At 39.0% G+C, this 16,564-nt stretch overlaps 1 protein-coding gene across 3 annotated transcripts in view; it reads right to left on the bottom strand.

The window, feature by feature from the left end:
- The window catches only part of ACIN1 (apoptotic chromatin condensation inducer 1), a 40,597-nt gene that overhangs the window by 17,657 nt on the left and 6,376 nt on the right, over positions 1-16,564 (bottom strand). For 2 of the 3 annotated variants that reach the window (XM_044665252.1, XM_044665253.1), the window contains exons 4-6: positions 6,607-6,695; positions 1,018-2,316; positions 240-467 (exon numbers count right to left, since the gene is read on the bottom strand). In XM_044665252.1, the coding sequence (XP_044521187.1) occupies positions 240-467; positions 1,018-2,316; positions 6,607-6,695 (1,616 nt within the window). The remainder of the gene's footprint in view (positions 1-239; positions 468-1,017; positions 2,317-6,606; positions 6,696-16,564) is intronic. The other variant, XM_044665255.1, reaches the window with a different exon arrangement.

Raw genomic sequence — 16,564 nt, 5'->3', positions numbered from 1 at the left:
GGAGTATTAGTTTCAAATTGAAGCTCTGACACTTAAGATCTGTATGACTCTGGGCAATTCACAAACTTTCAGCCTCGGTGTTCTTTTCTTTAAAAACAGAGATAATAATACTTACACTACCCACCTCACAATATAGTGAGGAGAAGGTTTTGGAAATCCTAAAATACTACATAATTATTATGTTAAAAGAGAGATTGTGATTGTCTCTTGACCACTGGTAAGGAAGTACCATAGCCTACCCGATCTGGTTTCAACCTCTGGGTCTTATGCTTCTCAACTGGTTCAGCCTGGCTCATAGCCCTCACTGGGGCAAAGGCTGGAGAGATGGTAGTCCTCTCCTTTGGTTCAAGAACCTGCTGTTGTGGCATTGACGGACTGCTGAGAGGCACAACCTCCTGCCCAGGAGAGGGATCTTTGGTGTGGGAGTAGCTGGTACTGCTGTCCCTGGAGACTCCAGGGCTCCGAGACTGAGGAAATTAGAGTGGGAACATCATAAGAACACAAGTATGGCTCCAATAAGCTATTATATAGTTTCTCACTTCCTATTTATTCCGCTTAACATAGGGACCCTCAAAACTTGTTCTCCTGTCTTATCCCAATGTTTAAGCTAATAAATTTCTAATTAAGACAGTTCAATTCCCAATTGTAGTCTGTGTATTTTAATCTGACTACCTTAAATTCTTTTTAACTTGTTCTCTTTCCTGTCAGAATTACCAGCCTCTTTGATCCAATAGTCAACAATGACTCAGAATTCTCAAACTTGTTTAGATTAGAAGATGGAATCGGCCTCAGTTACCCCTTGAGATAGGGGTTCAGAATGAAAAAGGGACTCACCCAAATATAAATTATAGGACAGGGAATTTAGATCTAACTCTAAGGCAAAACAAAGTAAGAAATATTTATAGTCTGGAAGCTGAGAGGAAGAGCAGATTTAAGATCTGGGATATAAATGTGAGATATAAAACAAGGGCAAATACATGCAAGCTAGTTAGAACATCTGAATTCCGATATACTCACTTTCCTACTGTTGCTTGATGCTGAACGGGAACGGGACCGAGAACGGGACCTAGATTCTGATGTTGACCTGGAGCCCACTTTGGTTCCTGAACGTGGGTTGGAACAAGAGCGTGACCAAGATGAATCCCTCTGCTTAGATCTGGGAGGTGATTGGGATCTAGAGCCTGAGCTGTCCGGAGAGTGGGATCTTGACCGAGAAGTGGAAGAAGATGATGATGATTGGCTGGAAGGTGATGAGTCAGCTGAACGTTTTGTCCTGTGGCTTGGGAGAGGGGTGGGGGAATCTCCTTTTCTATCCTTCTGCACCAAAGATGGTGGCTGTTCAGGGGGAACCTCAGTGTTCACCTTGATTAGGTTTGATTCCTCAGCTTTTAGAGTAATTAATGGGACAGAATGCTCTGATTCACTTTGAAGAGCCTCCTCAGTTGGGGGTCTAGTCCCTGTGCTTCTTTCAGTTGGAATAAGGGAAGTCTCCTCTTGTGCTATCTCTGTTGGAGACTTTGCTTTGGTGCTGGGAGGGCTTGGCAAGGAAGGCAGCCTTCCTACCACCTGGACAGTGTGTGGGGATATTAGTAGTTCTTTGGCCTCAGCCTCTTCAAAGGGAGGAGACCTTTGGGTAAGGTCAGGGGGGGCTGGGCCTTCCAATGGTTCTGTTTCTTCTCCAGTAGTGGGCTCACTAGGGGCTGGTGGAGTGGATGCTTCCTTGGTCAGCAGGGGTGGGGGAGTTTCTTCCTCTCTAGCAACCTGTTCTGGTTGTGGCCTAAGGGACACCTTCAGCAGATCTTCGGTTAGCCGAGGTGGGGAAGGAGATTTTTGTTTTCTTTCTGGGGATTTTACAGCTTTTACTTCTTTTTCTCCTTTGTTTTCTTCCTCTTCCTCCACTTCAACTTCTGATGTTTTCACACTTTTCTCTTGCTGTGGTCTGGCTAGCTGACAAACTTCAGCCTCCTCCTGGGCCCCTGTTATTCTTCCTCCTTTTTCTAGCCCTTCCTGTTCCTGGGATTCTGTGCCTTTGGTTACCCCCTCCATTACCTCCTGAAATGCTGCTCTGGATTCTTCCTTTTCCCCTTGAAATTGTTTCAGAACTGGCAGCTCAACAACTTTTTGCATCTCCTCATCTTCTTCTTCCTCCTCTTCTTCCTCTTCTTCTTCTTCCTCTTCCTCTTCTTCCTCCTCTTCTTCCTCTTCCTCTGTTTTCACATTTCGATCTGCTCTGGCCCTCAGATTTCTGGAAGGTGTTTCCCGTTCCTCTTCTTCCTCAGCAGCCTGGCTGCTTTCAGAGAGTTTGGCTGCTCGTGCCTAAAAAGGGGGGAGGGGTTGTGTGAGGGGGAGCACATAAGAGTATATATTAGCTCTGAATTTGCCTGCTAACGGATCTAATGGAGGAAAAAAAAGAAATCTAGGTTGACACTATGGAGGAAGAAACTCAATGACTTTAGATACTATAAAAAGAGGGGAGATAATACAAAATTTCCTTTTTTAAAAAGCCTTATTTTTATTTAAAAGCAGCTTGGCATGGAGGATAGTGAACTGGCTTTTGAATTGAGTCTTTGACCCTGGGCAAGTCATTTAACCTTGGAATGCCCTAAGTGGCTCTCTTAAGATAATAAAGTCATAGAGAAAGTGCTGATCTGTACTGGAACAGTAAGTTCCTCATTGGGAGCTCCCTACTGATGGAACTTGCAAGGCCTGATTTCAAAAAATTAATTTTTATATATCTTATTATCAATTTCATCACTGACTCTAGTCCTTCTTCCTAGCCAACAAGCTATTTTTAATATAAGACATTTCGACTATGTGATACAATCCTAATTCTAAAAGATTCCAAAGATAGCACAGCATCAGAGGTCATTTTTTTAAACAAAATTTTTTACTGTCAAAAAATGGATAATTTTGATTACACAAAATTACTAAGTTTTTTCAACAAAACTAATGTAGCCAAAATTAGAAGGAAAGCAGGAAATCTGTGGGGGGAGAAAAGCCTAATTTCTCAGATATTTAAGGAACTGAGCCAAACTTATTTAAAAAAAAAAAAGCGCCATTCCCCAATTGATAAATGGTCAAAAGTTTTGAACATGCAGTTTTCAGAAGAAATCAAAGCTATCAATAGTCATACTTAAAATATTCTAAATCACTAATGATTAGAGAAATGTAAATTAAAACATCTCTGAGGTATCATGCCTCACACTTATCTGATTGGCCAAGAAAACAGAAAAGACAAATGCTGGAGAAGATATGGGAAAATAGAGGCACTATAATGCAGTGATGGTTGGGTTGTGAACGGGTACAATCCTGGGAGAAGATTTTGGAACTATGCCCACAGGGCTATTAAACTATTCATCATCATAAACTACTGACCTAGCAATACCACTACCAGGCATATACCTCAAAGAAACAAAAGAAAAGGGATATGGACCTATATGTACAAAAATCTTTAAAGCGGCTCTTTTAATGTGGTGGCCAAGGACTGGAAACTGAATGGGTGTCTATCACTTGGGGAATGGCTGAACAAGTTGTGATATATGAAATGATGAACAGTCTGGTTTCAGAAAAACCTGGGAAGACTTATATGTGATGATGCAAAGTAAAGTGAGCAGAACCAGGAGAATATTGTATATATAATAATGGCAATATTGTAAAGATGATTAACTGTGAAAGACTTAGCTACTCTGATCAAAACAATGTCCATGACAATTCCAGTTCATGACAAAAAAAAATGTTATCTACCTCCAGGGAAAGAACTGATGAACTCTGAGTGCAGAATGAAGCATATTTTTCCCACTTTCTTTATTTTCCTTGGTTTCCCCCCCTGCCTGCAACATGACTAATGTGGAAATAAACGTTTGCATGAGTACATATAAAAATGTTATCATATTTCCTGCATTCTTAATGGGTAGAGGAGAAAATGGAGGGAAGGAAAGAATTTAGAAATCAGACAGAAAACATTGACAATTTGCTAATTCCTTGAAATATGGCTTTCCTGATATGATTTAAAGTGGTTTAAAAAACAAACAAACAAAAAAACCCCCTTACCTTCTGTCTTAGAATCAATACTAAGAGCTAAGCAATGGGGGTTAAGTGTCTTGCCCAGGGTCACATAGCTGGGAAGTGTCTGAGGCCAGATTTGAACCTGGCTCCTTTCTCTAAACCTGGCTCTCAATCCACTGAGCCACCCAGCTGCCCCCTGAAATGGCTTTCTTAAAGGTCACTAATTCTCTACTGTTGAACCAAAAGAACTTTTTTCCTTCAGTCCTCATCCTCCATGACTACTCTTCTGTAGTTTTGGATGCTGCTGACCACTGTCTCATGGATACTCTTTCTTTCCTTGGCTTCAGTGACATGTGACATCTGCTTCTCTTCCTATATTACTTCTTTAGTTTCATCTGCTGGCTTTCCTAAAGCTGGTGTTTCCTTAAGAGTTTGTCCCTGTTGGGCAGCTAGGATTAAAAAAAGTCTGTTCCTGTTCCTAGCCTCTGCTCTCTTCATGCTCTCCCTTGGCAATTTAATTTACATTCTTCACTGTACTCAATGCTATATATTGTGGAGTCCCACATCTATGCCTTAAACCCTGACCTGGACTCACGAATCTCACTTCCTATAGGATATTTTTTGTTAGATGTTCTATCTTAGCCTCAGCATGTCCAAAATCACATCTATTTTTTTCCCCTCCTTTTGACTTCTCTATTTCTGTAAATGGTACTTCCATTTCTTTACTCACTCAACCTTGAAACCATGGTGTCATTTTAAACTTCTGCCTCTCATTAACCACGAAAATCACAAGCAAAGTTTTGTTAATTCTAACTCCACAATATCATTTATATTTGTTCCCTCCTCTCATGAGTAGCCAAACCAGTTTATTCATTATGGAACACATACAAATAATTTACAATGTCTGCACCAGGAGCAGTATAAACTCAATCTCCATTTAAGGAGGGGGCACCCCTCTGGCTACACTCATTTTGGGTCAACTTCTCTACCATGTTCCCTGGAAACCTTATCATTAGAAAGTCTCATTATCCTGTACCCTCATCTGTACCCTCTGCCTCTAAGATTGAACTCCTCATCTTCCCCTTTAACCACCCCCCTTCTGATCAACTCCCTGGCTGGCTCTCAACCCACAAACTATACTTATGTTGAACTTCTTTGACTTTATGGTGCTAGCACCCTAGTACCTTCTCCGCTCTTCCTCTCTCCCACCTCCTTTTCAGCTTTGTATGTTGTCTCATGAAAGCTTCTTGAGGGTAAGTCCTTTTTCTTTTCTGTATCTGTATTCCTAGCTCTTAGCACAGGGGCTGACATACAGTAGGAGTTTAATAAATGTTTATTGACTACTTATTGATTACAAACTGTACCCAGACGAAGTGTCGCCAAATGAACCCTCGAAGAAAATTAACTCACCCCTTCCACATACATAGGGGCAAGATCATGAAGGCTGAGGTTTATTCTTCCTTGAATATGAGAAAAGAGGTATGGACCACTGTCAACAAGAAAGGGCATCCACACAGTTTTCAACAGTAAATCACTAAAAGCACCTACTCTCAACACCTCCACATTTTTGCAGAGGGTCTCAGCCCTTTGCTATTGCAGCCTAGGATTGGGCTTCATGAGCAATCGGGATGATTAGAGAGATGCTTTAAGTTACATGGATACCAAGGGAGTGGAAAAGAGAGATGATTTCGAGGAAGGGAGTAAGACCTTCCCAAACTCTGTTGGGATCAGAAATAACACACCTTGATATCGAAAGGAACATGGTACTGACACCATCAGGGTAAAATGTGGCACTTTTTCATTCCAGTGAAGTCACCAAAAGAGTAGCCTGTCTCTTTGCCCTGTTTACAATTCTGCATACACACATACACATATACATTCATTCTCATTCATTCTCTCTCTCTCTCTCTCTCTCTCTCTCTCTCTCTCTCTCTCTCTCTCTCTCTCTCTCTCATATCTCACTTCAAGTGCCTTTCCTGTTTGCTTTCCCTGGAATGCCTCCTTTTCTATTTATTGAAACCCTTACCATTTAAGATATAGCTTTAATATGCTCTTTCCTCTATAAAGCCTTTCCTTCCTTATCCTCTCCTTTGGACCCCAAATGGCAATTTACTTATTTTTAAAAACCCTTACCTGCTATCTTGGAACCAATCCCATGAAAGGGCTAGGCAATGGGGGTTAAGAGACTTGCCCAGGGTCACATAGCTAGGAAAAGTTTGAGGCTAGATTTGAACCTAGGACTTCCCATCTCTAAGTCTGGCTCTCAATCTACCGAGCCACCTAGCTGCCCCCTGGTAATTTATTTTTGCGCTTTGAATTTTAAATAGCACTTGGTTTAAGAATTCGTCATAAATTATTGTATATTTTATTTATATAATAACACAATCTATTAGTTTGTGAACTTCATGAGGGCGGAGGATTTGTCATTTAAACTTTATATTTCCCCAACATCTAGCAAAGTAGCACATAGGAGGTGCTTATTTATGTTTGCTGACCCTGAAATCATTTATCTGTATCTTCACGAAATCTTGAGAAATCATCCATTTAGGCGAGAAACGTTTCTATTCCCTGGGAAAGATATTTGCATCAGGAGGTAGTTACCTGTCTCACTCTGGATGACCGTCTCTCTCCTTTTCTTGGCCTTTCATCATCAGATTCACCTTTCTCTTCAGAGATGGAACAGCTTTTTCCTACCAAAAGGAAAAGTAAATGAGATGAGAATCTTATAAGGGGCCCTTACATACGTTTTCTTTATAGAATTCTAACATGAAGTCCACTCTGCTCAGACTGACATATATAAACACTGATTTCTTGCTTCAATAAGTGTATAGGTTCTGGAATCTCCCAGAAAGAAGTTCTAAGAATCCTATAATTGGGATCTTACCTCTAATTTTTATTGAGCATTTAAAAAATATTCCCAAACCAATTCAGGCTCTGTAAATGTTGAAGGATGTGTGATCTAATTGGTTCGGCAAGGTGGTACAGTGGATAGGATTCTGGACTGGGATTCAAGAAGATCTATTTGGGTTTTTTGTTTTTTTTTTAATATTTTTTAAAACCCTTACCTTCCATCTTGGAGTCAATACTATGTATTGGCTCCAAGGCAGAAGAGTGGTAAGGGATAGGCAATGGGGGTTAAATGACTTGCCCAGGGTCACACAGCTGGGAAGTGTCTGAGGCCAGATTTGAATCTAGGACCTCCTGTCTCTAGGCCTGGCTCTCAATCCACTGAGCTACCCAGCTGCCCCCAAGATCTGAGTTTTAATAGTACCTTGTGAGGCAGCAAGGTGGCACAGTGGAGAAGGTATAGAGTTGGGAGGACCTAGGTTCATATCTGAACTCAGACAATTCCTAGCTCTGTAACCATGGACAAAAGTCACTTAATCCTATTTGGCCTTCCATCCTTCTTCTGTCTTAAGAGTTGTTAATAAGACAGAAAATAAGGGTTAAAAAAAAAAAAAAGTCTGACACTCACTAGCTGTGTGACCTGGGGCAAGTCACAACCTCTATCTGTCTCAGTTTTATCAACTTTAAAATGAGGATAACAGCAGCATCTATTTTGCAGAGTTGTTGTGTAAATGCTCATTCCTTTTCTCTCTGGGTGTTCCTTCAAACAATTCAGATAGCAAACCATCCATGCCCACCTAAGCTACTCAACTCCTGCTCATCCAATATGTTGGGAGAGGGCAGGGCTGGGGGCTTCCTCCACATGACATGGTTTATCTGTGGAGCCCACAGGTTGTCCATTAATTATCTCTTACTCTCACTGAGTGATCAGCTTATTTTTGTTTCTAATCATACATTTATTTCTCTATGGATTATCTTTTATACCATTTCTTCTAAGTAATTCTTCAGCTATAAAGCATGGCAATCTGCAATGGAAAGGTGAAAGGTAGGCATGAGCAGGCTATAACATTTAAAAACAAGCAATTCTGCTCTGCAATTTAACTCCAATAAATATACAGAAACTTCCAGGGACTTTCCATTTGCCTTCCTTACTTAGGAGTCAAACACAAAGTCCTCTTATTTATAAAGATGAATATGCTACTCTCAGCCCCTAAATTCAAGATTTCATTGAGTGGTGAGCCTTATTTATGACTGACTGCTAATTTCTTGTTTTAAACAGATTTTCAGAGCACATCCATTTTTTGCTTAAATAGTTGGTTACAGACTATTAAATATTCACCCTATAGCAGTGGTGATGGTGAACCTTTTAGAGATGGAATGCTGGGCTCCATATCCACCCTCAGACTGTGTGCCATGCCCTTCCCCCCCCATATGCTGGATACACCCTGACCCCCCCTTACTTCACACAGTGAAGAGAGAAAATGCTCCCATTGGGCTGATGGGCAGAGGGCTGGAGGAAGAGAGGAATTTCCTCAGAGAGTGTGGGGAGGGGAGTGGTCCAAGCACTCTGCTCCCCTCCAGCTCTGCTGCCTGTGAGCTGCCCACCTCACACCCTATGTACTCCCATTGGGCTGCTTGGGCAGAGGGCTGGGGGATGTTAAAAAATGTCAGGCATGGTGGAGAGGGGGAGGGAAGAAGCTCAGCCTAAGTCCCTCTGCCTTTCTAGTAACTAACTCTGGGAGTGGGAGTGAGGAGTGAGGGTGGCTGAGTGTCCCCAGAGAGTGCTCTGTGTGCCATCTTTGGCACCTGTGCCATAGGTTTGCCATCACTGCCCTATAGCATGAACATCCTATATGTTAGCTGACAAAAAAAGTTATTTTCTTTCAGAGGAAGGAAATGGATTTTTGGCAAGTCCTTTAATCTTCTTAGTTGGACATCTGTTTCTTCATTTGCAAAATGAAGGAGTTGGATTCAATTCAGTTAAACACCTCAAAGGGTCATTATGGCCAAGATTCTATGATAAGGTAGAATTATAAACATATCTGAGGAAATAGGATTTTAAATGGTCTGAAGATGATTATATTCTAAGTTAATATTTAACTAGCTTGGTTCTATGTCACTGTTGAGACTACTTTCCACATCAAAGATGGACAAACTGTGGGTTAAATCAATGTCCCCAGCAGGGCAGAAAGTATGAGTTCTAACTCTAAGCTCTTCTCTTTTTCTGATTTTGTCTTAACATGAAATGGCCTAGAAAGCTTCTACCTGATTGGTGGGAATTTACTTAAGAGTTCTTTTGATTGAGCTCTATGAATTATTCTCTCAAGTAGGACTGATGCCAAATTTCATAACAGGGTAAGAGACTAGAGACTTGATATTTTATACAAGAAAACACTGAAAAATTCTATGAATATTGTTAACTGGTGAATTTGATTGTATTCTGTCAAATATTTTGAAGATAACTGATTTTTTTTGTTATTGTTAAAACATTTTTTCCTATCCTAAGCATGCTGTTTGAAGGTTCTTTTAGGCTGTTACTTTACTAAGTTTTAAAATGTGATTTCCCCTTTCATTTGAACAACAATGCTTTTTTCCAGTTAAAGAATAAAAGCAAAGTATTTTTGACAGTGCTTATCTCATGTATGAAAACAAGTCCACATCACAGATTTAATTCCAGGTTTGAGGATTGTGACCAGTAACTATTCCCACAGAATAATGTCCTTTGGGGTTTTTTTTCCTTCCTTCTGTAGGTAAGTAGTAAGAATATAGTAAGTATGCCTTTCTTTGTGAACATTTAGGGAGAAGTGGTGCTCTCTGGCTCCCTTTCCCCTAATGCATCTCCCCACCACTCACCTGCATCTATAATTTCTAAGGTTAGGAAGAATGGACAGTGGCCAGACCCTCTGGAATGTCTAAGAATCATCTGTTAAAGACCAATATTGTTGGTGTTATAATAATCATAAATGAAAACTCAGAACGGTTTGAATTAGAAATATATTTGAGGAGGTAAAGCCGCTAACTATAGAAGTGTGCAAGAAAGAAGCTGGTAACTAGAACGTATCTTCTAACTTTATTTTGTGTGACAACTCCGCACTTTTAAAATAATAACTATAGTGAGAACCTCTGGAAGATCCAAGGGGCAATGAGGTGAGAGGTTAAAAAGAAGCTGGAGAAGAGAGGGGACTGGCAATTTTCTTGTGACTATTCACTGCACTAAAAACTTGCCAGTTATCACTGGTCCACAAACTAACTGAAGCACAAGAAGCATCCCTCTGACAGGAACCAAATGGTCAATTCAAAAGGGAGAGTGAACTCTGAAATGGGAAGAGGTAAGAAATTAGAAAGTTGCTCCTGGCATGAGAAGGAACTTGAGTGGTAATGAGAGGCAGGCTTCACCCGGGAAAGATGGCCTGTCACAGAAGCTGCCTAGGGCTTCTCTGTTCATGACTCAAGGATGAGAGGCCAGTTTAGGAAAAGAAGTAAGAAAGCTGAATGTTAACAAGGGGTACAACCAGACTTAACAAGTAGTTGATTTTCTTGCAGCATATTCACCAAATAAGAGAAAATGGGTCAGAAATGTGACGAGAGCCCAGGAATTCAAGGAGAGAGGTGATAAAGACTATTGGTAACATCAGCGTAGGGTGATCTGAAAACTAGAGAAGGAATTTTTGGGAATGAGAAAAGGAAATGATTTCTTAGCCAGAAGGCCAGGAATTGGGTCAGAATTCACAGGGAGTAGTGTGGCTGAAGACTAGACAATTGAGAGACCCACAACTAGAAAAAAGAAATAGGAATCAAGCTTTGTGAAGGCAGAAGAATCCAACTAGATACTGGCAGTAATGCCCACTGAAATTCTTATCTTGACCAAGAAATTTAAGCATTTTGGTCTAACATTTTCCAACATCACAACTAGGTAAGATTTAAATATAACAAAATGAATAAGGCCTGCATGCCTATTAAGCTATTTGGTAGTGCAACCCGTCATATGCAGTTAAGAAAGCTATACACTATAAACTTAAGTCTTGGTATTTGTCTTGTTTTTCTTTTATTTGAACTCAAGAAGACCTGAAACTGGCCTGAGGCACTTAATAGCTGTGTGCAAGTCACTTAATGTTTGCCTCAGTTTCTTGAACTGTAAAATGGAGATAAGAATAGCACCTATCTCACAGTATCAGTGTGAGGATCATATATAATATTTGTAAAGAGCTTAACACAGTATCTGATACATATTAGATACTACATAATTGCCTATTCTCTTCTATATTTCCTGGTAAAAGTTCCTTCTGAAAAATACCAACTTTTTGATAGCTGAACTAAGGAAAAGGGGATTTTCCCACAAATTGACTAGGTAGGATACAGAGAGACCAAAAGTAGTTGAGATATCATGAAAAATATGTTCCCCAAAGAGGCAGAAAAAATTTAAGAAACCAAGGGGTAGATAGATGAAAATCTAGAAGAGATTTACACTTGGGGAGTAAAAATTTAATATATCTTATCTAGGGTTTTCTCTCATAATATGTATGTATAGTATATGTATAGTAAATGTCTACAAATTGAAAGTACCTAAGTCAGCATAACCTGATTAGCTTACTGGCAAACACCTGATAGGGTTCAAATTATCAGAATGATAAAGATGAACACCAGATAAGAATTCATTAGACTGATCTGTCATTATAATGTATCTTCAAACCAGGAAATCACAGAGAATCCCTGGAAATCTATAAGTAATCTATTATCAACAACCAAAATGCCATTCTAAAAGTCTCTTATCTCTCATGCCAGACTTACAATTTATACCTGAATAAATCTGTGTACTAGATACATACCTGACATTAACTCAGATTCATTTAGAAATAGAGTTCTAAGCTAACACTTCATGAAAGTTTTCTAACAAGTCCTGAACTTTTTCTAAAATCCATGTTCAGAGGTAGTAATCTTACAGGTTGAAACATAAAGTAACTAAAACAACTGTAAGGGTAACCTACTATTCACCACAAATAATAGATATTTCATTATTTTGCTCTCTCCTCAATTCCCAGCTGTAGTTTTTCTTCTCCACCAGGGATGTCAATAAGTGTAGCCCAGCAGTGAGCCTTCGGCATTAAGACACTTAAACCTTGATCTATAGATCTTTTTTTTCCCTTAAACTCTTACCTTCTCTTTTAGTATCAAATCTAAGACAGAAGAGCAGTAAGTGCTAGGCAATTGGTGTTAATAGACTTGCCCAGGGTCACAAAGCTAGGAAGTGCCTAATGTCATATTTGAATCCAGGTCCTTTGAACTCTAGGCTTGTCGCTCTTATCCACTCCTCTACCAAGCTGTCCTTGAATCTATATATCTCCTTTATTTGCTTTTTTTTATTTAACCATTTAACCAATTCTTCTAACTTTATCTCTTTTAATATTCCTCAAAACAAACCCTTTATCCTAACCAAATCAGTTTAGTTCCTGAAAATGTCGCATATATTTCTATTTGCAATTCTTTGTTTATAACATTTTCCTGAGTTCTACAATGCCTTCTAGCTTTCAGCTAGCAGGTACTCAATAAATATTTGAGAAATGACTAGGAAGTAGGAAGTTAGTTAGGAGTTCTTGTTAGGCAGAACTAACAAGAAGCCTCCAAAATGGCTCTTAATAATTCTAAATGTAATCTGGCACAAATTAAGGTTTGACCAAGATCTTATACCATCTACCAAAACAAGGTCCAAATGGATACATGACCTAGATATATAAGGTAACATTATGAACAAATTAGAGGAATAAACAAGAAAATACTTTTCACAACTATGGATAAAGAAAGAGTTCATGATTAAACAAGAATTAAAAAGAATCAGAGGGGCAGCTGGGTAGCTCAGTGGAGTGAGAGTCAGGCCTAGAGACAGGAGGTCCTAGGTTCAAACCCGGCCTCAGCCACTTCCCAGCTGTGTGACCCTGGGCAAGTCACTTGACCCCCATTGCCCACCCTTACCAATCTTCCACCTATGAGACAATACACTGAAGTACAAGGGTAAAAAAAACAAAACAAAACAACAAAAAAAAAAAACCTGGAAGGGAAAGTTAATTGGGAAAAAAGTCTTTGCAACAGGTTTCTCTGATAAAGGTTTGATAGCCAACATGAATAAAAAAGATATGAAAAAAATTCTCCAAATCACTAACACTCAGAGAAATGTAAATTAAAATAATTCCATTTCATACCTATCAGATTGGCAAAGATTGCAAAAAAGGAAAATGAAACAGCGGGAGGAAGATGGGCACAACAGCATACTACTGGTGGAGCTGTGAATTGATCCAGTCATTCTGGAAAGCAATTTGACATAGTATCTTAATAGCCACTATACTATGCAGACTCTGACAGTAATGATACCATTAGCAGGTCTATGTCCTCAAGTAGTCAGAAAAGAACCTGGGTAATGTATAAAAATATTCATATCAGCTCTTGTTGCAACAAAGAATTAGACCCTAAGAGCATGGCCATCAAATGATAGAACAAATTAAAATCTCATAAGAAATAAAATGGAGATGGCTTCAGAGAAACCTAGGAAGATTTGCCTGAATTTATGCAGTGAATTGATTAGCACCAGAAGAACAATTTATACAGTAACAACATCATTGTAAAGAAAAACAATTTTGAAAGATTTAAGAAAGCATCAGTGCACTGACCACTCATGACTCCAGAGGATCAGTGATGAAAAATGATACCCATCTACCGACAAAGACATATATTTTTGGACAAAGAAAAATATGTAAATTTGTTAACTTGATCACACTTGTTACAAGGAATGTGTTTTTCTTTTCTTTTTTTCCACTGGGAGGGAAGAGTTTGAGAAGAAAGGTTCCTAGCAATAATGTTGCCAAAAAAAAAAAAAAAAAAAAAAAGTCATTGAAGCATTTAAAAAATGCAAAAGAGAACAGAGGGAGTTCAGAAGAAACAAACAAGGAAGACATCTATCAAAGTAATATGCTGAATTTATTATATATATATTTTTAAAAAGTGCAAATCATATGGGGACAACTAGGTAGCACAGTGGATAGAGTGTCAAGGCCTGGAGTAGAGAGGACCTGGGCTCAAATCTGGCCTCAGACACTTCCTACCCATGTAACCCTGGGCAAGTCAATTAATCCCCAACCGACAAGCCCTTGCCCTTATGTTTTAGAGTTGTTAAGAAGACAAAGTAAGGGTTAAAAAAAAAAAAAAAAGAGCAAGCTGTATATAATAGAGACTTGCAGCTATATATATAATTTTCTTTTTCTTTGTACATGGAAATGTTCCTTATTCCATGTTAAACTCCAATTTTAAAAAAGTTTCTTAAAAGGACAGTTTCAATAAAATATTTTTTTTAAATTCCAGATATGATTTAGTAGAACTTCTAAGAGGCTACCTCCAGTTGAAAGTCTTCCGTTAAAAGTAGAGTACAGAGGGCAACTGGGTAGCTCAGTGGATTGAGAGTCAGGCCTAGAGATGGGAGGTCCTAGGTTCAAACCCGACCTCAGACACTTCCCAGCTGTGTGACCCTCGGCAAGTCACTTGACCCCCATTGCCCCATCCTTACCACTCTTCTGCCTTGGAGCCAATACACAGAAGTTAAGGGTTTAAAAAAATTAAAAAAAAAAAAAAAAAAGTAGAGTACATCAAGGATAAAACTTGCCAAATTATGAGAAAAGCCTAGGATTTTTAAAAAATTAGACCTCCAAAAGAAACCTATTAAAGTAGTCTAAAAGAATTGCTTTCAAAATGAACTAAATTATGAAATGTGGGCTGGTCAGAAAACTGAACTTGAAGTTGACTTAAAAAAAAACACGACAGATTTTTAGCTGAATTTTAATTACATAGAAGATACAATGGTAGTTGCTGGTTTAAAAATTCTTTGAATAATCTTTCTACTTGTTTTTTTATCAGATCCTTTTTAAAATCAGTGTTTTATCCTTTATTCATTTACTTATTTATTTATTTTTAAGCCCTTACCTTCCTTCTTGGAGTCAATACTGTGTATTGGCTCCAAGGCAGAAGAGTGGTAAGGGTAGGCAATGGGGGTCAAGTGACTTGCCCAGGGTCACACAGCTGGGAAGTGTCTGAGGCTGAATTTGAATCTAGGACCTCCTGTCTCTAGGCCCGACTCTCAATTCACTGAGTCACCCAGCTGCCCCTGTTTTATCCTTTAAATGTTCTTCCCTTCAATACTATTGTGCTCAAAGGAATAATGAACTGGAGGATTTCTATGTGAACTGGAATGACCTCCAGGAATTGATGCAGAATGAAAGGAGCAGAACCAAAAGAACATATACACAGAGACGGATACACTGTGGCACAATTGAATGTAATAGGCTTCTCTACTAGTAGCAATGCAATGATCCAGGACAATTCTGAGTGACATGAGAAAGAACTCTATTTACATCCAGAGAAAGAACTGAGTAAGTAGAAACACAGAAGAAAAACAACTGCTTGATCACATGGGTTGATGGGGATATGATTAGGGATGTAGACGCTAAGTGATGACCCTAATGGCAAATATTAATAATATGGAAATAGGTCTTGATCAATGACACATGTAAAACTGCTCGTTGGCTATATTTTCTTAATCAATAAAAAAAAAAACCAAACCATCAATCTAATAATTTAACAGTTCCTTAATTCTTCCATGAAGCCTTGAATCAGAAAGACCTGGCCATTTCCTATCTAACTATCTATCTATCTAACATGAAAACAATTTACTTTTATATAGTGTTTTGAGATTTGAAAAAAATATTTTGTTCTTTACAAACCTACATTTCACAGATGAGAAAGCTGAGACTTTGAGAAGTTAGACTACTTTCTCTTAATCATATACATGGTTAACTGTCTCTGGCAAGATTCAAACTCAAATCTTCTAACCTAACTTCCAAGTCTAGTGCTCTATCCACTACACTAAGCATGGAACTTCCTTAGTAATTCTTCTAATTATACCGCCTTGCTTTCTACACCCTGTTGTTCAGTCATTTCTCTGACTCTTTTTGGTAAAGACACTGGAGTAGTTTGCCATTTTCTTCTCCAGCTCATTTTATAGATGAGGAACTAGGCAAATGGAATTGTGATCTGCCCAGAGTCACCAAGTGTCACAGGCCAGATCTGAGTTCATGAAGATAAGCCTTCCTGATTCCAAGCCTAGAGTTCTATCCACTTTGCCACCTAACTATCCCCCTTCTATTCCCTAGATGACCTTTAACTATGACATATAAAATGCTAGTATCTTACTAGTCACATATTAGTTTAGTTCTTATTATCTATATATTCTTATACACAAGGGCTATCATTAAAGCATCTGTCTTAAATTGCCAGTACACAGTGTAAGGGGTAAAAAGGGGCTTCAGTTGGGTGAATATTAAAAGGTTTGGTTGCCAGGGAATTGAATAATTATCAATCCCCAATTAAGGAATATCCTCAAGTAAAAATGACATTTATGGAAGTTTATTTACAAATGAAAAGAGGAAGAGAAATAAGAAAATCAGAGAGAGGATAGGATAGGACAGTGATGGGCAAACTTTTTAAAGAGGGAAATGCTCACCTGTCAGTCTGTTTCTAAGGCAACTCTTTCGAAGTTTCATTGTATTGTATCCTACTCATTGTATTCCTCAGATTAGGAATGTCACTCATCAGGATAGAACATTTCAGGGTCCCCCACCCCCATCCCTATCTGGCCCTCGGGCCACAGTTTGCCCATCACTGGGATTGGATAAGT

This window comes from Gracilinanus agilis, chromosome 2 (genome assembly GCF_016433145.1).
Source record: "Gracilinanus agilis isolate LMUSP501 chromosome 2, AgileGrace, whole genome shotgun sequence".
NCBI lineage: Eukaryota > Metazoa > Chordata > Mammalia > Didelphimorphia > Didelphidae > Gracilinanus > Gracilinanus agilis.
This window is presented reverse-complemented; position numbering and strand designations above follow the sequence as displayed.